This window comes from Artemia sp. Qi Xiang Cuo, chromosome 4 (assembly GCF_049724085.1).
Source record: "Artemia sp. Qi Xiang Cuo chromosome 4, ASM4972408v1, whole genome shotgun sequence".
NCBI classification, from domain to species: Eukaryota; Metazoa; Arthropoda; class Branchiopoda; order Anostraca; family Artemiidae; genus Artemia; species Artemia sp. Qi Xiang Cuo.
Genome location: NC_142797.1, coordinates 9390409 through 9412317, shown reverse-complemented (window position 1 = coordinate 9412317; position 21909 = coordinate 9390409). Strand labels below are relative to the sequence as shown.

Sequence of the window (21909 nt, the reverse complement as noted above, 5' to 3'; positions counted from 1 at the left end):
AATAAATGTAATATTAATATACATGTTCTGTTTTAATTATTCATGCACGGTGAGCCAAAATCAAAACCTGCATTAATTAAAAAACGTTCACAAATTAAATAAAAAAACAAGTTTTTTAAACTGAAAGTAAGGAGCGACATTAAAACTTAAAACGAATAGAAATTATTCCGTATATGGAAGGGGCTTTCCCCTCCTCAACGCCTCGCTCTTTATGCTAAAGTTTGACTCTGTCTCACAACTTTATTTTTTAAAACAATAAAAAACTTTAGCGTAAAGAGCGAGGCGTTGAGGAGGGGAAAGTCCCTTCCATATACGGAATAATTTCTGTTCGTTTTAAGTTTTAATGTCGCTCCTTACTTTTAGTTTAAAAAACTTGTTTTTTTATTTAATCTCAGTCAAGCGCAAATGACGCAGCAGGCTTTAGGTTTTTACAGTTAAAGAAGGGGGCAGTATTCAAACTCTTGTTTGTAGTGAAACTATATTCGTCTTGAACTTTAAAAAGAACTAATAAATTAAACTGAATATTTGATGTATAATGAAATTAATTGCTGTAAGCTCAACAGTTCAAAATTCTGCTATAATTTTAATGTTTATTTTCAATATTAAGTACAAAAGAAAATATTTGTAATAAAATTGGTTTTCAGTAAAGTGCCAATGACAAAACGCAACGAAACGCAAAAGCCTCTTACCAGTTCTAGCTTTTAACGGCTCTCGGCTGGCTCTCAACGACACTCCTTTGAACAGTGAACACCGTACATTTAAGAGGAAGAGTTTTCGCAAAACATAATTTTCAATCCTAGTTATTGTGATTTTATTTTAGCAGCCAAAAAGCTTTCACAGACTGTATTGAAGGTTTGAAAAGCGTCCTTCATTTATGGTTAAAACATATATATTTTAATTTTATATTTAAGAGATGTTCATGAAACACTCCTTGGAGGCGGGCCTTAAACTTTTTGAAGCTTTTTAAACGCTAATTTTCCCAAATCATGTGAAAATGACGAAAACTGAAAAATGTGAAAACTGAAAAATGAGCCATATAGTACCATAAAGGTATACTAAAGAAAACTGACCCGTTTCTGTGGATGCTTGAATTATGCAGGCTTATCTTAGTTTTGACGAGATTTTTGAAGAAACTAAATTTCAACTCGGGGGGGGGTAAAGAAAAGTCTGGGAGGGTCCCCCCTCCCCCCTGTCCCATAGCAAGTACGCCCCTGTTTTTAAAGATGAACTCCTTCGCATGTCACCTCCCACAGGTCAGAGAAACATAACTGACCCACTAACAGTATTTATTAGCTCTAGTCAGGAACGCGTGATGGAGGAGGGGGTTTTGACTTTGGCCCCCAAGTGTCAAGATTTTCTCTTATTTTTCAGGATTTTCATATAATTCAAGTTAATTTCTAGGTTAGGGTCTTCTGGCTATCATGGAAAGTAGCTGATTGGATGAATTAATAAACTTTCAGAAATGAATCCAGGCCTAAAATATATTCTGAGAATATACTATCAAGCTACTGTTTCTACCCTTTTCTGTTTTCTAGGGCTTAGAAGACTGCATACATGACAGGTCCAAATTTTGTCAAAAAACATTTTACCTTAGTTTTTAGTTTTCATTCTCTTTTCATTCTCGCTCTAGTCTTGAAAATGCAATCCCCAGGATTAAGGTCTTTATTCCTGAATTTAAGAAATAGTATTTTGAGTCTTTAAAACCTTATAAATCAGGGTTGGGCAACAGGGGCGGATCTAGAGCAAAATCTTGTGATGACCCAATGTGACAAGGGCGCCGGGGCGGATCCAGGATTTTTTTGGGGGGGGGGGGGGCAAAATAGGTTGTTTCTATAAACTTGCGTTAGGAGCAAGTTTAGTTAACGCGAACTTGCGATAATTAAGTAAATTATACTACTTTAGACTGCCTTCGGGGGGGGCACACCCTCCCCCTGGATCCGCCACTGCCATGGCGCCAATAATTGACCAAATCGACAAATTTATTTTAAAAAAAAGAGTGAAGACCAGAAAAAAAAACAAGGTATAAGGGCACCAAAAAAAAGCTTGAGGGTTGCTCAGGGTCCTCCGGCTTCTTGGATCCGCCACTGTTGAGCAAAGGTATGAGGCTCAAAACGCTTTCATTATGCCTCATATGACCACAGGATTTATTTCTCAGGGTCTCACGTTTAAAATACAAAGGTTGCTAAAAGCCAATCCCCTTTGAAGGGGGAGGAGTGGAGGAAGATACTTCAAAATACCTTCGCGGGGAATCATTAAGGCTTTGGATCTGTTCACTGGAGTTTTATTCCCTAAATCAACTACTTCCAATGATCAACAAAAGCCTTAATCTCGAATTTAACTATTATTAGCTTTGCCTGTTTGTCTTGGGGGAGATCAATCTTCCACCCGCAAAAACAGCTAATTATTGCAAATGCACCTAGAACAAACATATGAATATATGCAATTAATAATAAGCATGGAATTACCAGTCAATATTCTTTAATATCAACCCCTATTCCCCCTTTATTTCAACCCTCGTGAAACATCACAATCATCACATACGATATTGATTTCCCTTAGTTAAAACTTCGCACATTTTTGTCCACCCGCTAATGCTTATCTGAAGTCAAATAGTATTGCAAAATACATAATGCATCAACTCAAAACCCTTCAGACTTCTAAATTTAGCATCCGAAAAATTCACCCCCGTCTAGTTTGGCAAAAACGAAAAAAATTTCCATTATACTATACGTATGAGAGACAGAGACAGCCCGTTTTCTGTTTCTCCCCTAGAGCTCAAAATTTTTGTTTTCGAGAATTCAGTGATTATTTAGTTTTGGATCTTTGAAGAGAGAGAGAGCATATTTCCTTATTTTCGATTTCGTTTTGGTAAGTGATGACAATTCCTTTGGATAGGGTGTACTTTTTTGGACATTTTTTTTTAATATAGACCTTTAAAATGGGATGATTTATCGGAAGGGGGACGGGTAAGAGGCATTCTTTATCCTTATGGGCTTTTGATAGTCCTCGCATCTTTTAATCGTTTTTTGTTGTTTTTCGGCCTATAAAGAAATAGGCTACATTTAAATACCACATTTTCTGTGGAGGGAAGGACAAAGAAGAAGGGGAATAGCTGTAAAACTAATTAGTTTTGAAGTTTTATATAAATTTTTTGCATTTTTCGATGACTAGATACGTTATTTTAAGCTGGCCCGGTAAAGATTTATTTTTAGCATTTTTATGTGAGAGCATAGGTTACTTATCATATTAAGGATTATTGGGGCAAGTAAGGATAGTCTTGGGGCTGATCCTCAGCCTAAAGCATTTTTTTTTATCTCAGAATATACAAATGATGCATTTCCTTGATTTCTAGGGCTCAGGCCCTACTGTGATAAGGTAGGTTAAACCGTAACTGTAGACCTATTTGCTCAAATGCTATGGCCTACTTTGTCAAACGTGTGTGTTTTAATGCTGTTTGGGGGGGGGGAAGGGTTGAGATACCACCAGAATTCAATGGGGCAGGTAGGGATAGTTGGGACAGGGATGGGAAAAATAAGGTGAGGGGCAGGATCCAGTATTTTAGGGGGGGGGGCGCAAAATAGGTTGATCCGATAAACTTGCGTTAGGAGCAAGTTTAATTGGTAAAATTCTAATTTAGATTAATTAACACAAACTTGCGTTAATTAAGTAAATTACACTACTTTAGACTACTCTAGGGGGGGGGCGCCCCCTGGATCCGCCACTGAATAAGGTAAACTGAGCAGTCAGTAACTGTTGGCCTCTCCACTAACATGATAGCCTATACTTTTTTAAATGTGTATGTATTTTAGTTTTATCCGCGGGGGGGGGGGATACTACAAGAATTCAATAGTTTTTTCTTTCAAACTTCATGCAAATATTTTAACATTTTAAGTGGCTTTAGGCAGCTATTTGTTAACCCAGGGCACATATGCACGTTTCTAGCCGGGGAGTAAAGGAAAAAAAGGTAAAGGATGCGGCACTAGACCCTTAAGGTCCAAACCGGCGGTGCTGATCTCCGTTTCGTGGCCCTTCAGCCAGGAAGTGCGATGGGGGGCTGGGGGCCAGCCAACCTATGCTTTCGCAAACCCTTCCTGTTTTACCTTCCCCAGATTTCTCCAGGTCAGAAATTAACAATCACCATTGTAGTGGTCGCACTTCAGTAAGGCTACCGGGTTTGCCAATTGGGGGGGGGCATGGGGTATCGTACTCATAGATTTTGACAAATATCCTTTTGTATTTTCAATATAAGAAATTTGAAAAAGAAATCCTTGCCCCCCTACATTTTCGTGCATTGGCGCTCCTGAAGGCTACTCTTGAAAAACCCCATGCCAATACCCATGAGCACAGGTTAGCGTAGGTAAAAAAAAAGGAGAAATCAAAATTAATTATTCTGGTGTTGTTTATATTAAGAAATTACCAAAATAACTTTCAAATTCATTTTTCAAAAAAATTTTGGGCCCTAGGGAAGGGGGGCTAATAGGGGTGTGACATCAACCAATTCATAGTAACGAACCGGAAGTGGAGAGTGACCTCTACCAATAGCCATAACTTAAAAAAAAAGTAGTAATGAACCTATACCTATAAATCAAAACCATTTCTTTTTTACCTCACTTTTGACATGTAGACTTTATTCAGTTTACCCTTTACAAGCTATTTACGTAGAGAAATTTGCATGATCTCAGATAAAAATACAAAATTCTCCTCCAAAATCAAATCGTTCTCCCCCCCCTGGGCTTCTTGCGTTACTTCTAAGGTATCTATGTTAATCATAAAGATTAAAAAAAGAGTCTCATATAGTCGCTTGTCCGTTCGACCAAAGGGCGAGGGCTCAAAGTGATCAAGAAATGCTCAGTTTATATAAGATTCATAAATACGTCTTCAATGAATGGCAGTTGTGCTGCACATTGTTAAAGCTGGGATCTTATGAATATTTCGGTCAAAAGTATTTTAGGGTTTCAAATAACGAAGCCAGCTTATGCAAATAAATGATAGCATAATAAAAATTGCGCACAAAATTTATCAGAAACGATATTAGAATCTCAAACACATTCTTTCTTTTACACAAATGCCATATTCTACATCCAGGGGCTATTTATATAAACTAGGAGAAAGATGATAATACTCTTAACAAATTGAGTTGTACACTGGAGAGCAGAAGCAGTCTTGAATAATTGAAGGACTTTACGCCATCCTCTTCACTGTGCCGTATCTCCCTAAAAGTATGATCGCTATGGATACTCTCTAATCAAACTGATGGCTGGACAGCAGGGTTGCAACTTTTTCGTCCATGAATGTGTCCCCTGATCATCCATTTCAATTTTAGCCAAAATGTTTCTATCTTTGAAATCTCAAAAACAAGAGGCTATTTTTTTACCAGTTGCATTATTGACCAAAACACGTTTTATAGGCCTCTTTCAAAGCGACCAGTTAACATCAAATATAATGGAAAGGAAAAAAAGTAAATAAAACATTCATACAAAATGACTTAGTATGAAAGCACGAAATTCAAATATAAATGAAAACCCCTTACTTTCTAGAAAACCATTCACCTATGACATCTCTGTCAAAACCTGGATGCTAAAAAAATATACAGTTAAAAAGCACTATTTTGGTGAAAAGTGACATTTTCTTACCAAAATATATATTAAGTTGGAAAATTACGTTCCATGTCATTGATTTACGAAATGTGTCACTTTTTGTCCTTTAATGTCATTGTGTCTTGGCACATGGGAATGTGTTCTTTTGACATAAAAATGTCCAGTTGCCAACATTTTTGGACAGTGTCAGAAGAGGGTTCTTTCGAAAAACTACGAGTCATAGTGTGCTTCTAATGTGTTGGCAGTAATTGGGGCACCACACGTACCCTTTTTTCTATTTGTTCCATTGTCTGATTATCACAAAAATGATGTGAAATTGAAATTCCAAGTGGTTATTCTTGTAAAAAAGATTAAAATTACAGAAGATGCTTCTTGCGGGAAACTCCGCCAAGTATCCTCGAATATGGTATAAAAAATGAGCAGGGATAAAATAAAAAAAAAATGCCCTGTATATGAGCGGGGCTAAGGGTAAAATTCTACTTTTTTCCCACGAATGCTTCAAGAATGAATGCTCTACCACGGCTCCAACACAAGACTAACGTGATAAAAAATTTGTTTCCCGCTATGTTTCAAGATTATAATTTTTTTTATCTACACTTGCTTTAAATAAAACATAATTTTTATTTTGAACGGCAGTTCGAACGGTTTTGAACTGTGATTGGTAAATAAAAACTCCTGCATTCACCAAATGGCTGTGTTTTTTTGCATATAGGATGACTTATGTTCGTTTTTGGTTTTTATGTCGTTGTTTACTTTCACTTAAAAAAGAAATTGTGATTAGAACTTAATCTCTATAAATAAAGGTCCAGACTACTAGTCTAAATATTTTGATCTAAATTTTACTTAATTTTGACTCAGCATGGGAGAGGAGGAGGGTTGCAAATATGATGTTTATTATATGTTCCCAAAATTGTCTCATAAAGCTATTTGAATTGTTCAGCTTATTTTTTTTTTGTTGCAACACCGCGCTAGTTAGTTGCATCCTCAATGGGTTCCATTTTGACGTTACTAAGCTGATTTCACCGGAAAAGGTAAATGATGAAAGGACCTTAATTAACTTCATTCATACCCCCTAGCACAAAGGCTTGGTGGAAGGCGTTTACCCCCCCCCCCCTAGACGATTACACCCCGGAAATACCCCTGCGGAAAATAATCCCTCGTGGAAAATACCCCCCCCCCCTGGAAAATACCCCTCTGAAATATACCCCTCGGAAAATCCCCCTCCCCGGATAATATCCTCCCTTAGAAAATAAGGCTTTCCAAATTTGAGAATTTTATTTGAGTTTTATTTTTTTAATTTCCGTAGGGGAAGGAATTTTGGTACTTGTGTATTATGCGCCACTCAAGTTTACGCTGTGTAAAATTCGAGAACGGTTTTTGATCAATTTTCCCTTTTCCGAAATAAATACCTAAATACGTCTCTGTATCAGATGATCGTAGGAGGGTTTCTTGGTGCTTGCCGATTCGATTATCAAACAGTGGGTTCTCCCCCAAGTCAATACCTCGCTCTTTACGCTACAGTTTTGTTTAGTGCTTTCAAAAGAGCTATCTATTCTAATTAAACGGCCTTTGTGATTCAGGGGTTTGTGAATTAAATTTTGTTTTTACTTTTAACGTAAAGAGCGTGGTATTGACAAAGGGGAGAACCCCCTCATATACGTAATAACATATACGTAATAAAAAAAACAAGCGATACGGCTCAATAGTAATCGAAACTTTTAAAAACGGAATTTTGATGTCAATAAATGTATCAAAAGAGTGGGTTTATACTGCTGATTCTAAATATATCGACTTCATTAAGTTTAGTTTTACTCATCAAAGGCTACGAGCCTGAGAAAATTTACCTGATTTTTTAAAGAGGGAAGAACCATCCCCTACAAGTGAAAGAATTTAATGAAAATAACACCATCAGATTCAGCGTATCAAAAAACCCTATTACATAGGTTTCAAGCTCATATCTGCAAAAATCTGCAACTTTGTATTTTTTGCCAGAAGAAAAATATACGAATATAGAAGTTCGTTACGTAAGTTAATTTGTAAATTACGTCAGAACCAAATTTAGAGACAGCCATTTAGCAAAAGAAAAGTAATATTTTTATGCAAATTTTGTTTACTTATTCAATGACGGTGAGCCAAAATAAAAGCTGCATTAACTAAAAAACGATCAGAAATTAAATAAAAAAAACTAGTTTTTTTAACTGAAAGTAAGGACCGACATTAAAACTTAAAACGAACAGAAATTATTCCGTATATGGAAGGGGCTGTCCCCTCCTCAACGCCTCGCTCTTTACGCTAAAGTTTGACTCTGTCTCAAAATTTTATTTTTTAAAACAATAAAAAACTTTAGCATAAAGAGCTAGGCGTTGAGGAGGGGACAGCCCCTTTCATATACGGAATAATTTCTGTTCGTTTTAAGTTTTAATGTCGCTCCTTACTTTCAGTTTAAAAAACTTGTTTTTTTATTTAATAAACTCAAAGATAGCAATTAATTGATAGTATATTATCGATGGCGCTGTTATTTTCAATAGAGGGCTGGAAGGCCATCAACTTTCCATCAAGAAACCTGGTGGTTTCGTTAAAGAAGGTGATTTCGTTATCCAACGTCGTTGTCGTTGGATATCCAACGACACTGGTTAGTTTTATGCCATGATCATAAGAGGGTTTCAAATCAGGCACGTACATAGCCATTTTTTTTTGTGTGGGATGGGGTGAACTAAGACGTAAGGTAATTGCATAAAGCAGAAAATTGTGGAAATAATAGAAAAAATCGTGAATTTTTGTCGGGGAGAGGGTGTGCATAAGGCCCCCCCCCTCAGTGTACGTGCTTTCCAATGGTAAGCTTTCCAATTGTGTTTGTTCTAGAATAATTTTTTTCTGTAACCTTGCAAAAAGAAAAAAAAGATTTTAGTATTCCATTCCTGAATTTGGATATCAAGTATTTCACTATTTTATGGATTAACGTCTTTATTGTAGGTTTGTTTATCATGCAGCACCCACAAGCACAGCAACAGTTTTCATTAAAATGGAACAGTCATCAAGGAAACATGCTAAAAGTGTTCACGAAACTCATGCAGTCAGAACAGTTCACTGATGTCACCCTTGCAGCAGAAGGAAAAACTTTAAAAGCTCACAGGGTAAGTTACAATCCGTATTTAGTGCTGAGGCACAGGGATAACTAACGTTGTACCCCCCCCCCCCCACTCACTCCCAATGCTCTATATTTTTTATATATGACTGTAAATAAATTTTTTTATTGAGAGTAGTTTTAAAAGAAGGGTGCTAGCAGTTTTACCCGCTTTTGAAATCCTTACCATTTCTCTTTAGGCTATCACCCCCACCCTTGTCCCAAATAAAAACTGCAATGGTTTATTGCTTGTCTGTAGTTTATCGTATATGCTTTTAGAAAAGGATTACACTAAATAGTAATTTAAGTTTTATGATTTTCTAGTTACGTTTTTTACTACGCTATGAGTTCATCCGGGAGTAACATCCTAGGTTTACCGGTTTTGGTTTTGTTAAAACTTTTTTTGATTAAGTTAAGGTTTTTTTTGTTCTTTCTTTCTTTCTTATTGGACTAATGCGTAGTTTTGTGCTCGTGTTGTTCGTTGCTTGATTTTATTCAATAGTCACATTTTGCTGATTGACTTCAATTTTCTTTTTACCTAATTTGTACAGCAACGTGCAAATTTATTATATATACAGCTATTAATTTTCGTTAAAGTCCGTTTAAAATTTAACCTTATCCAAGTCCGTGTCCAGAGATGGGTTAGAAGGTTTGAACTGCCCTACCCCCCCCCCCCCCGCCAAATGTTTGTCCGAGTCGTAAAAGCGTAACAAAAATCAATATACACAAATTTTTGATAGGTTTTTAAAGTGTTTTTGGTATTGGTTAAGAAAGCGGTAAGCGGCGACAATTGTATTGAAGATCAAATGGGAAACTCCAATGTATAGTGATTGAACAAAGGTGTCTGTAGTATATTTAAACTTTAGTTTTTGGGGTTTAGGGAGAATAAAAGGTACCTAGGTTGGGTTAGTTTGGTTTATGTTCGGTTAGGTTACATATTTAATATATAATATGCTTTATCCCCCCCCCCCCTAATGTGCAAATATATAGCCCAATTTTGTTCATAAACTATTAGGTACTTGCGTATTAAATGTACTCTTTTATATACTGTATATGGAAAACAGTTTATAGAATTAGCAGTATGATCATACCCTATCTCACCCATTATAAAAACCCGGACCAAGGTGCGAGTGCTCCAGAGAACGTTTTTGCAGATAGAAACATAAGCGGTATTAGATTTTTTCACGGGTAGACAAGTCAGATTTCTCTTGGACACGAAACAAGTGGAAACCCGCTATTACGAATAATGCACTTTGTAACCATTTTTCATTGATTGACGAAAACAGACTAACCCGCTAATGCAGAAAGAAGTGGGAGGAGCTTATTGTTCGTACCGAGAATGAAGACCAGAAATGATCTGTGATAAACTTACTGGATAATTCTATAAACTGTGATATGGAATGTCAAACTGGAGATGCTACAGACACCGGGACAGATACCCGCCAGACTGGTTATTTCAATAGACCACTATTAAGAATTGGACTGCACAGAGTGGTTTTCATTGCGTTTAAGATATTTAAATAATATCGTAAGCCCTAATGTGCAAATATATAGCCCAAATTTGTTTCTAAACTATTATATATTCATCCTACTTTATTTTATTTGGTTAGCATTAACCAAACTTGACTTCTTTAGCAGTATATAAAAGAGTAGGCCTACGTTTAATACGCAAGTACCAACTATTATATTTTCATCCTATTTTGTTTTATTTCATTAGTATTAACGAAACTTCAGTTATCGCGCACTTACCGCTTTCTTAACCAGTACCGTTTTTTGTACACCCCCCCCCCCCCCCGAAAAAATCCTTCTCCCCCTCCCGAAAAATCCTCGAAACAACCGTGACCTCATCTAATGCAGTGTTTACGATTTTTCTGAGAGTGTTCAAGAAGGGACAGAACACGTGTTCCATTGTTTCTCGTGACAGATCTCGGATTCAGAGTTTGTTTTTAATTTCCCTCTTCTGGGAGAGTTTTTCTTTATTTTATAAAACAAATTTAGAAAAAAAAGTGTTCGATGGGAAACCTCCTTCGGATGAGCATAAGGATTTGAAATTCGTAGCATAAAATATAGTTTTTTCATGTTCTGTCTTTATTGCAACTCATGCCAGACACTGAAATGAAAAACAACTTGGGTGACCAATCGAGGGACAATCCTCTAGCACACAAACCCGTTACATCTCCCCAATAACCTGTAGGGTATGTCTCACTTAAGGACTGTTACATTTCTTTCTAGAAAAAAAAAAATTAAACCAGCTGCGGATTTTTCTATCCTGCAAAGTTTTAGTTCATGAAACCGGTTATAATTCGGTTTGATGCTCTCTTAAAAGCAGGAAATTTCAAAATTCCTCAGTTATTGAAAATCAATATTCCCTTTCCAATTCGACATGAAGGCTCGAAATTTAGTCTACAATTTTCTATTGCAAAGCAAAAAAGGTCCTCGTATTTGTCCCTAATTGGAGACATGTATAGCCAGTGGCAATATCTTATGTGCAAGTTTTTAAGGGGTAATGGTGGGTCACAGCTGGAATTGTAGTTCTAGCAACGCCTTTAATTTTTTGGATTTAGTCCTTTTCGGCTCAAATTTTAAATAACCGTTTCCTGAAGTGATATTTACCGTGTTGACTTGTATTTTTTTATTAGAGGAATTTTGAAAGAAGCCACATAGAATCTAGACATTTTTTTTTGTATAATTAACAACATCTGGCACTAAAAAACTATGTATATTTCCGCTCTTCCATATCTTCCGGTTGAATTAGTTATGCATCCGAAAGAGGAAGGGCAAATATGAATAACACTTTCGCACACGAGCAGCGATAAAACATTCGTACGACCATCTAATCATGCGTGGTGTAAGTCATTTCTCTGTTAATTTGGCAAGCATGGGCGCCGGCAAGGGGGACAGGGGGACCATGCCCCCCCCCCTGGAAATTTGGGACTATAAAGTAAGTATAAGGAAACCAAAAGAAAAAGAGCAGAATAGGGGGAAAAACATGGGGAAAATGTGTGTTGCCCCATTTTCGGCTGCTTCCCAATAGATTTTGATCCTTAATAAGGAAAATATAAGCTCTAATTTGTGACTGAGTGACCCGTTTTCATTTTTCAACAAACATTTTTCACTATGATTTGGTTGGAGTAACAAAAAAAAAAAAAAAAATCAAATTCTTCATAGTAATTAATGTTAAGTAGATAACTATTCTTGTCAATAACGAGAGTGTAAGAGCCTAATCATTGATAATAGTCATTTAAAGATTTTGCTTTTATGATGGTCCTGAATATGTATTTGTTTAGTAGTAATTAGTGCAGCTATTTGTACACAAGGAAGTTCATTTAATTATAGAAAAAACAAGGAAAACAACTTAATAGGGGCAATTTCGGTAAAAATCTGCTGTCCACGTTTGCTTGCATTGCAAGAGTACCCACGAGCTGATATATGAAGCCACTATAATCAGAAATGTTTCCCCCGAACGGAATGCTGGGAATTTTTTCCCCCTAACCGGATACTTTTTTCGTGTTTTATTATCATTTAATTTTTTTCCAGGAGTGATTGTATTTATCTAGTTGTCACTTTGAAAAAGATTTAATTTTTTACACTTCTGAAGCATAAAGGTGTCAAATATATAGGTTTTTGGTATTGTAAAAATATTGAATTAAAAATTTTTATTTGATTTTCTTAATTTTAGTTTTAATGTTTTACTTGGAACAAACTACTATTGATAATGCATTACTTTTTATAAACAACTGAGTCAAAAGGCATAAAATATTTTGGTGTTTGATAACCAAGTTCAAACTGTCGGTATTGTTAAAAAATATCCGTCCAACGCTTCGGCATTACTCAGCAGAACTGATTGCTGGGAGTTCATGTCTTAGTTTTGTAAGTTGGCTATTATTTTGCGCATTTTTTTAATTAATTACTTTTTTTCATTTGTATATACTTTTACTTTAATTGACATCTTTTTTCCATTGCCGTTAGAAAAATGCTTATCTCTAAGCTTCATTAAATATAAAAAACAAGTTTTTTCAGCTGAAAGTAAGGAGCAACATTGAAACTTAAAACTGAACAGAAATTATTACGTTTATTAGGGGGGCTGCCCCCCTTCTCAACAGCTCGCTTTTCACGGTATAGTTTTTCGGCAATTTAAAAAAAGTTACTTATTGTTCTGATCAATCAACCTTTGTGTTTCAGGAGTTGTTTTTAAAGAATTGGGACAAAATTTAAACTTTGTCGTAAAGAGCAATGTACTCATGAGGAGGCAACTCTACTCATATGCGTAATAATTTCTGTTCTTTTTAAGTTTTAATATTGCTTCTTACTTTCAGAAGAAAGAACTTTTTTTTATTTAATTTCTTATTGTTTTTTAAATAACGCCAGGATACTTGGCTCCTACTCCACGGAAAAATCCCCCTCCCCACATAAATATCATCTGGGCAATTCAATCCTGGCAAAAATTTACCCCGGACAATTACACTTAACATCTGCACGGTTAAAATTGAATCGGTAAAGAAAAAGCAAGACATAAAAGAAATTTCGTATAGGAATTCTGGCAAATTCACCCAGTGTAAAATTTACCCTGAAAATTCACCCCCTGGAAACTTCCCTCCATGGGAAATTCTCCCCGTGCAAAATACTTCCAGCAGAAAATTTGTCCTCCCCTCCCCACTTGCAAAATGTATACATACTTCCCGATGACAAATAAAACAGTAGGTAAGTTTTATAACTAAAAACCTTTCCCCAGGGGCTGTAGGGGGTCATTTTATCTCTAAAGACATAGTTATCGGGCCTTCAAACTATGCTGAAGAAAAGAACTATCTCAAAGTTTTGATCGGATGACTATGGGAAAATAGTGGCATGGAAGGGGACCTGGTTGCCCTCCAATTTTTTTGGTCATAGGCAGCGCGCTAGCGCTGCCTAAGTAAAGAACGATGTGGCTAAAATGTGTTTTTTTTTTCTTCTTTCTTCGACATGCACTACGTATCGAAGAATTTGTCGTAGAAATTTCGAAAGGGGCACATTTGGTTGGAAACTGGAGTAGCTCGTACCCTTTTTAATAGTAGAAATTACTTAGAGGGGAAATAGCCTCCCCTCACGCCCCTCATTCCCCCAAACACATCCAATCAAAATTTAGAGATAGCCATTTTGTTCAGCGTAGTTGATTTCCAGATAGAAAATATCTTTTTGAGGAGGACACTCCCCAACAACCCTCGGGGCAAGGGTTTTAAGTTATGCCCTGAGGGCATATAAGAACAATGTTGACACAATGTACCCTATGTTATTTTTTTATTTTAGAGCAGGGCACTTCATATGGAAGGGGTCATCGTAGAGGCTTAAAAAGGGGCTCATTCAATTGGAAATCAACAGTTCTAGGGCCCTTTTTAATAGTCGAAAGTGACTGGTGGGCAGCTATCCCCCCCCCCACACCCATCATTCCTCCAAACACATCCGATCAAAATTTCGAGATAGCCATTTTGTTCAGCGTAGTTGATTTCCAGATAAAAAATGTGTTTTGAGGAGGACACTCCCCCACAACCCTCAGGGCAAGGGTTTTAAGCTATTCCCTGGGGCATATAAGGTTTTTAAAGAAGGAGTTGTCGTAGAAACTTCAAAACAGGCTCATTCGAGTGGAAATTCGAAGGGATAGTACCCTTTTTGATAGTCGAAAGTGATTTGAGGGCAACTAGCCCCCCCCCACGCCCATCATTCCCCCAAACACATCCAATCAAAATTTTGAGATAGCCATTATGTTCAGCGTAGTTGATTTCCACATCGAAATTTTGTTTTTGAGGAGGACACTCCCCCACAACCCTCAGGGCACGGGTTTCAAGTTATGCCCTGGGGGCATATAAGGTTTTTTTGTAAGGCGTTGTCGTAGAAACTTCAAAAAGGCTCATTCGATTGGAAATTCAAAGGGCTAGTGCTCTTTTGAATAGTCGAAAGTGATTGAAGGGCAACTAGCCCCCCCCCCCCCCACGCCCAATATTCCCCCAAACACTTCCAATCAAAATTTTGATATAGCCATTTTGTTCAGCGTAGTTGATTTCCACACAGAAAATACGTTTTTGAGAAGGACATTCCCCCACTACCCTCAGGGCAAGGGTTTTAAGTTGTGCCCTGGGTTTTTAAGGTTTTTATAGAACGCGTTGTCGTAGAAACTTCAAAAAAGGCTCATTCGATTGGAAATTCAAAGGGCTAGTGCCCTTTTGAATAGTCGAAAGTGATTGGAGGGCAACTAGCCCCCCTCCCCCCCACACGCCCAACAATCCCACAAACACAACCAAACAAAATTTTGAGATAGCCATTTTGTTCAGCGTAGTTGATTTCCATATAGAAAATATGTTTTTGAGGAGGACACTCCCCCACAACCCTCAGGGCAAGGGTTGTAAGTTATGCCCTGGGGGCAAATAAGGTTTTTGTAGAAAGCGTTGTCGCAAAAACTTCCAGAAAGACTGATTCGATTGGAAATTTAAAGGGCCAGTGCCCTTTTTAATAGTCGAAAGTGACTGAAGGGAAAATAACACTCCTCTCTCGCCCACCTTTTCCCAAAACACATCCAATCCAGATTTTGAGATAGCCATTTTATTCAACGTAGTTTTAAGTTCTGTAAATTAGATTTTTGAGGATGACAACCCCATCACAGCCCTCAGGGCAAGGGTTGTAAGTTGTGCCCTGGGAGCATATAAGGTTTTTATCGAAAACGTTATCGTAGAAACTTCAAAAAGGGCTCATTCGATTAGAGAATAAAATGATTAGTGCCCTTTTTTATAGTTAAAAGTAATTGGAAGGCAACGAAATTACCTTCGACATCCACTATTCCCCATAAAACATTTGATCAGAATTTTGAGACAGAAAATATGCTCTACGCCGTTTAATATCCTGAAAGTTATACCTTTGAGCAAGACACTCCCCTCACAGTCTTCAGGGCAAGGGTTATAAATTATGCTCTGGGGGCATATAAGATTTTATTGAAATATTTGTCGTAGAAACTTGAAAAAGGGCGCATTCGATTGGAAATTCAAAGGTTTAGTGCCCTTTCTAATAGTCGAAAGTGATTTGAGGGCAACTAACCCCCCTCTCTCGCCCACCTTTTCTCCAAACAGATCCAATCATAAGTTTTAGATAGCCATTTTGTTCAGCGTTGTTGATTTCCAGATAGAAATTGTGTTTTTGAGGAGGGTACTCCCCCAAAGCCCTCAGGGCAAGGGTTGTGAGTTATGACCTGAGGGCATATAAGGTTTTTATAGAACGCGTTGTCGTAGAAACTTCAAAAAGAGCTCAATCGATTGGAAATTGAAATGGCTAGTGCCCTTTTTAATAGTCGAAAGTGATTGGAAGGTAACTAACACCCTTTCCACGCCCACCATTTGCCCAAACACATCCCATCAAAATTTTGAGATAGCCAATTTGTTCCACGCAGTTTAAAGCTCAGGAAATTATACATTCGGGCAGGAAACTCCCCCCACAGTTTTCAGGGCAACGGTTATAAGTTATGCCAACGGTTATAAGTTATAAAACTCCTATGCCTTCCCAAGGCCAGAACATAATTTGCACTTTACTGAAAAAAAAATACAAATGGAATGAGCATTGTCAGTTTAATATACTTATACTGATATTTGTTAATAAAAATGTTAATATTATTTGATTTATTAAAGTTATATAAGTAAAAACATTTATATTTTTTTCAGTAAAGTGCAAATTATGTTCTGGCCTTGGGAAGGCATAGGGGTTTTGAGCCCTAGTCACGTTAATATCTGCTCATTTTGAGTTTGATTCGATTATTTATTGTAATTTCTGTTCGTTTTTGGTTTTATTTATTTATTAATGCTGATATGCGATTGGTTGACGCCTGGTAGATTATTTGATTTTATTTTTGCTCATTTTTGGTTTAATGGAGTTCTTTACTTTTCTTTGAAAACTTATTTTGTGTAAAAAGTTTTTTTAATTAATCGCTTAAAAAGGGTTCTAGAACTTTTCATATCATTAGAATCAGCCCTCTCTAGACATTTTAGTTCCACTGGATCAATACGATTACCTATCGAAAAAAAAAACAAAAAAAAACAAACAAAGAAACAAATAAACACGCATCCGTGATCTTTTTTCTGGCAAAAATTGCAAAATTCCACATTTTTGCTGATATGAGCTTGAAACCTCTACAGTAGGGTTCTTTCATACGCCGAATCTGATGGTGTGATTTTCATTCTATGACTTCGAGGGGGCCTTTCTCACTTTTTTCGAAAATCAGACAAATTTTCGCAGGTTCGTAGCTTTTGATGGGTAAAACTAAACTTAATGGAACTTATATATTTGGAATCAGCATAATAAGCCAATACTTTTGGTACATCTATTGGTATCGAAATCCGTTTTTTAGAGTTTCGGTTACTATTGAGCTGGGTCGCCCCTTACCTACAGTTCGTTACCACGAACTTTTTGATCAAACAGTTCGTGGTAACGAACTGTAAGTAAGGAGCGACACGGCTTAATGGTAACCGAAACTGTAGAAAAAGGAATTTTGATACCAATAGATACATCAAAATAATCAGATTTTAATGCTGATTTCAAATATATAAGTTTCATCAAGTTTAAGTTTAGTCCTACCTATTAAAAGTTACGCGCCTGAGAAAATTTTGCTAATTGTCGAAAAAAGGCGGAAAGACCCCCTAAAAGCTATAGAACCTTAATGGAAATCACACCATCATATTCAGCGTATCAGAGAACCCTGCTGCAGAGGTTTCAAGGTCCTATCTACAAAAATATGGAATGATGTACTTTTTTCCAGATGAAAGATCACCGATGCGTGTTTATTAGTTTGTTTGTTTATTTTTCCCAGGGGTGATTGTATCGACCCAGTGGCCCTAGAATGGGAGGGCTCATTCAAACGGAAATTGAAAGTTCTAGTGCCCTTTTTAAGTGACCAAAAAAATGGAGGGCAACTAGGCCCCCTCCCACGCTCATTTTTTTCCCAAAGTCACCCGATCAAAATCTGGAGATAGCCATTTTGTTCAACATGGTCGAAAACATTATAACTATGTCTTTTAGGATGACTTAATCCCCGAAGTCCCCGGGGGGAGGACTGAAAGTTATGAACTTTACCAAACGTTAACATATAGTATTGGTTATTGGGAAGTATACAGACGTTTTCAGGGGGGGGGGATTTTTTTCTGGTAGTGGGGGGGGGGTGCTGGGGAGTGGGTCAGGGGTTATGTGGGAAGATCTTTCCATGAAGGAAGTTTTCATGGGGTAAGGGACATTCCTATGAAGGGGGCGCCGGATGTCCCAGCATTATTTAGAAAAAGATCAGAAATTATATAAAAAAAAACAAGTTTTTTAACTCAAAGTAAGGAGCAACATCAAAACTTAAAACGACAGAAAACATTACGTGTATGATTGGGTTCACCCCCTAGTCAATACCTCGCTCTTTAAGCCAAAGATTATTTAGTACTTTCGTAAGAGCTATTTATTCTAATTAACGGCATTTGTGATTAAGGGACTTTCTCACAACTCTATTTTTTTAAAACAATGAAAAACTTTAGCGTAAAGAGCTAGGCGTTGAGGAGGGGACAGCCCCTTTCATGCACGGAATAATTTCTGTTCGTTTTAAGTTTTAACGTCGTTCCTTACTTTCAGTTAAAAAAACTTGTTTTTTTATATTTAATTACCACTCAAAATCCAAACAGAGATCATTGAAATATTGATCGTTTTTTCTGTGTTACTAAAAGTATTTTATTCGTAAACCTTTACAGTTTCGTGAAATTTAATTAAAAACAAATACAAAAGGTTTTTCAACTAAAGTAAGGAGCAAGCTTAAAACTTAAAACAAATATGAATTGCTCTGTATATAAGGGGGACAGGGCCATATCCAGGGTTTTTGTTCGGGTGGGGGGTTTACCCGATTTGTGGGGGAGCATATTTTTTTATGGTAAGGTTTTGTCTTTACAGGTATTTTTTAGACTAATTTTCGACTTGGTCAAATTTTTTTTTTTTTTAGGGGGGGGGTCAAACCGGGTAAGACGAGTCTAGCCTTTACTTTTCTTTGAAAAACTTCTCATTTCGGAAAGTTTTTTTCTTTTATTTAACTTTTGTTCGTTTTTGATTGCCAAAGTTTCAAGTTTTTAACATTCCCCATTTCAAAAGGAATGTTTTCTTCAACATCAAAGCTTCATCAAAGTATCATAACTAGTATCAAAGTAACAATATATAAGTAACGAAGCATCAAAGTATTAAAGTAAACAAGTATCAAAGTAACAATAAGCAACGGGCATAACTTCAGCCCTTGTCCCAGGGGCTGGGGGGGAAGGTTCAACACCGGAAGCATAATCATTTGGCCTTTGGACTATTTTGAACAACATTGCTATCTCAAAATTTTGATCGGATGCATTTGGGGGAAAGGAGGGGCGGGGGGGGGGGGGGTCAACCTTCGATCACTTTCGACTTTAAAAAGGCCACTAGAACTTTCGATTTTCAATTGAATAAGCCCCCTCTAAAGTTTATTCGACCACCCCTTCCATAAAATCTTTAATGTTACCAGTGGCAACTAGCATAACTTATAGCCCTTGTTTCTAGACTGTAGGGGTTATCAAACCCGAAACCATAGTTATTTAACATTTGGAATATTTTGAACAAAATGGCTGTATCAAAATTTTGATCTGAAGCAGTTGGAAAAAAGACATTCCACTTGATCTGTAAATAGCCAAAAGACTGTTTACAGATCAAGAATATAGAAAATGTTCTAGGAGGATGCTAGAGAAGCATTTTTTAGACAAGGGGAATGGCCATGAAGTTTCTAAAGGATATTTATAAGCCAAGGTTTTTTTTTCTGGAGGGGGAGTCCTTTGGCTTGTTTTTAGAGGAAACCCCGTGTCCCCCCCAATTATGCAGCTATTAATGGAAAGGTAGTAGTTGCGTCTACGTATCCAAGATTATGTGTCGTTTAAACGTCTCACTTATTTTAAAAAGCATTTCAGTTCTCTATTTCCAGTTTACGCCTTTGTCTTCCGCAGCTTATGGAATATGTAACTGTGTGAGTTTGCTCTGGCATATACATAGTATTTTCCAGGAGTGGAGTTCTTGGGGAATTCGATTTCGTCAATACAAAAAAAAAATAATATGTTTCAAATTTAAAGGAATTATTGGAAGGAGCTACTGGAGCTCAAAGCATTTGTACGACAAGAGAGTAGGACCAAATGAGGTCTGAGACAGACAAATACATGCTATTAGTTGGTATTAGTATTAGTTCTGGAATTAATATGGTATTAGTTGATTTCCGTGTTTAAATTCTCCTTTGCGAATGGTAAAATGTTATCACTAGCATCAGCTAATACCTTGTTGCGGGACACCCTAAATTTCGGTATCAGTAAAATTTATTTTGAATGGTCCTTTAAGCAGAACCCAACCGGGCAAAGCTCAACAAGGGCAGCGATCGAAAAACGCACGATCCTACCCAATAAAATAACACAGAGGGAAATTCTGGAGAGAGAAAGGCTCCTGATTCCCTTGAATATTTCAAGAAAGGGTCAACTTATAAGCAGGACTGTCGGAGTTACACATTTTCAGGGATCTGTATTTTTGGAGAGGGCAAGTTTGTCAAAACGACAGAAAAATGAGAAAATTTCAAGAATCATAAGATTTCTATAAGGTGGGGGGTATATGCGTTCGATCGATATATGCGTTCTTAATGTAATTTTTTTTTATTTTAGGTTATTTTATCGGCTTGTAGTGCATACTTTGAAAAGCTACTTTCAGAATCTGGTGACAAAAATTATCCAATTATCCTCCTCAGAGATATAACATATATGGATTTGTCCGCTATTGTTGAGTTTATGTATAAAGGTGAAATCCATGTAACACAGGAGAATTTAGGAAGTCTCCTGAAGACAGCAGAAAGTTTAAAGGTAAGCCAGTGTTTTTTTTTTCTGCATGTTTTAATAGTTGAATCGTTCTGCTAGTGGTCTGGACAGTAAGTATCCAGGATTAGGGTTGCCACCTAGACAAAATTGTGTTTTGTTAAATAAGTGAATTTTATTCTATATAATAAAATTCAAATTTAATTTTTCAAGAACGATTATTTTATATGTTTGCTGTGGAATGGTAAAACTTTTATGTTGATATATAAATGTTGTTATGATCTTGTATGGTTGTTATGTGTTATATGTAAATATTATTATATCAATAAACAAAAATAATGTTGATTGTTATGTTGACATAATTCTTTTTTGTTTATTTAAGGTTTATGTTCCCTTTGAAATTTTTGGTATATTTTTTTTTTCTGCTCTCGATCCGTTTTCCTGTCTTAAAGATGAAAATTCTGCTATTACACCATACCTGAGATTCAGCTCTATACATATACCGAATCTTATTCTTATTAAATAAAAAAAACAAGTTTTTTTAACTGACAGTAAGTAGTTACATACTAAAAAAACCCGCCAATCAATGTTTCCTTGTTGGACATGGGCTATGCACTCCTAACCGCCTTGAAATTTCCTATAAATTTTGAATCTTAATCCCAGAACCATATACATATAAGATAAAAAACTTTATTGGAAATTGTGATGCGGCATGGTTGGAACAGTCCCTTTTATATACAGAATAATTTCTGTTCGTTTTAAGTTTTAATGTTGGTCCTTACTTTCAGTTTAAAAAACTTGTTTTTTTTTATTAATTTTTGAACGTTTATAAATAAATAAAGGTTTTGATATTGGCTAACCGTAAATGAATAATTAAAACAAAATTTTCATATTAATTTACTTTTATTTAGTTAAATGGCTTTCTCGAAACTTGTGTAATTTTATTTACGAAAGTTTTTATTAGTAATAAATATACGTAACTTACGAATTAATTTACGTAACAAACTTCTATATTCATATATTTTTAATTTGTTTATTAGGGGGTTCGCCCTCTAGTCAATACCTTGCTCTTTAAGCGAAAGTTTGAATTTTGTTCCAATTCTTTCAAAATGACCGCTTAATCACAAAGGCCGTTAATTAGAATAAATAGCTCTTATGAAAGTACTAAAAAATCTTTGGCTTAAAGAGCGAGGTATTGACTACGGGGTGAACCCAATCATATATGTAATATTTTCTGTTCGTTTAAAGTTTCGATGTTGCTGCTATTGCAGTTGAAATACTTGTTTTTTTATATTAAATTTCTGATCCTTTTTTAAATAATGCTGGAAAGCCCGGCGTCCCCTTCATAGCAATGTCC

At 36.4% G+C, this 21909-nt stretch overlaps 1 protein-coding gene across 4 annotated transcripts in view; it reads left to right on the top strand.

The window, feature by feature from the left end:
- Positions 1 to 2744: 2744 nt before the first annotated feature.
- The window catches only part of LOC148952762 (uncharacterized), a 76482-nt gene continuing 57317 nt past the window's right edge, over positions 2745 to 21909 (top strand). For all 4 annotated transcript variants that reach the window (XM_089087411.1, XM_089087409.1, XM_089087408.1 and 1 more), the window contains exons 1-3: positions 2745 to 2868; positions 8571 to 8731; positions 20406 to 20600. In XM_089087411.1, coding sequence (XP_088943537.1) covers positions 8582 to 8731; positions 20406 to 20600 — 345 coding nt within the window. In that variant the 5' untranslated portion in view covers positions 2745 to 2868; positions 8571 to 8581. The remainder of the gene's footprint in view (positions 2869 to 8570; positions 8732 to 20405; positions 20601 to 21909) is intronic.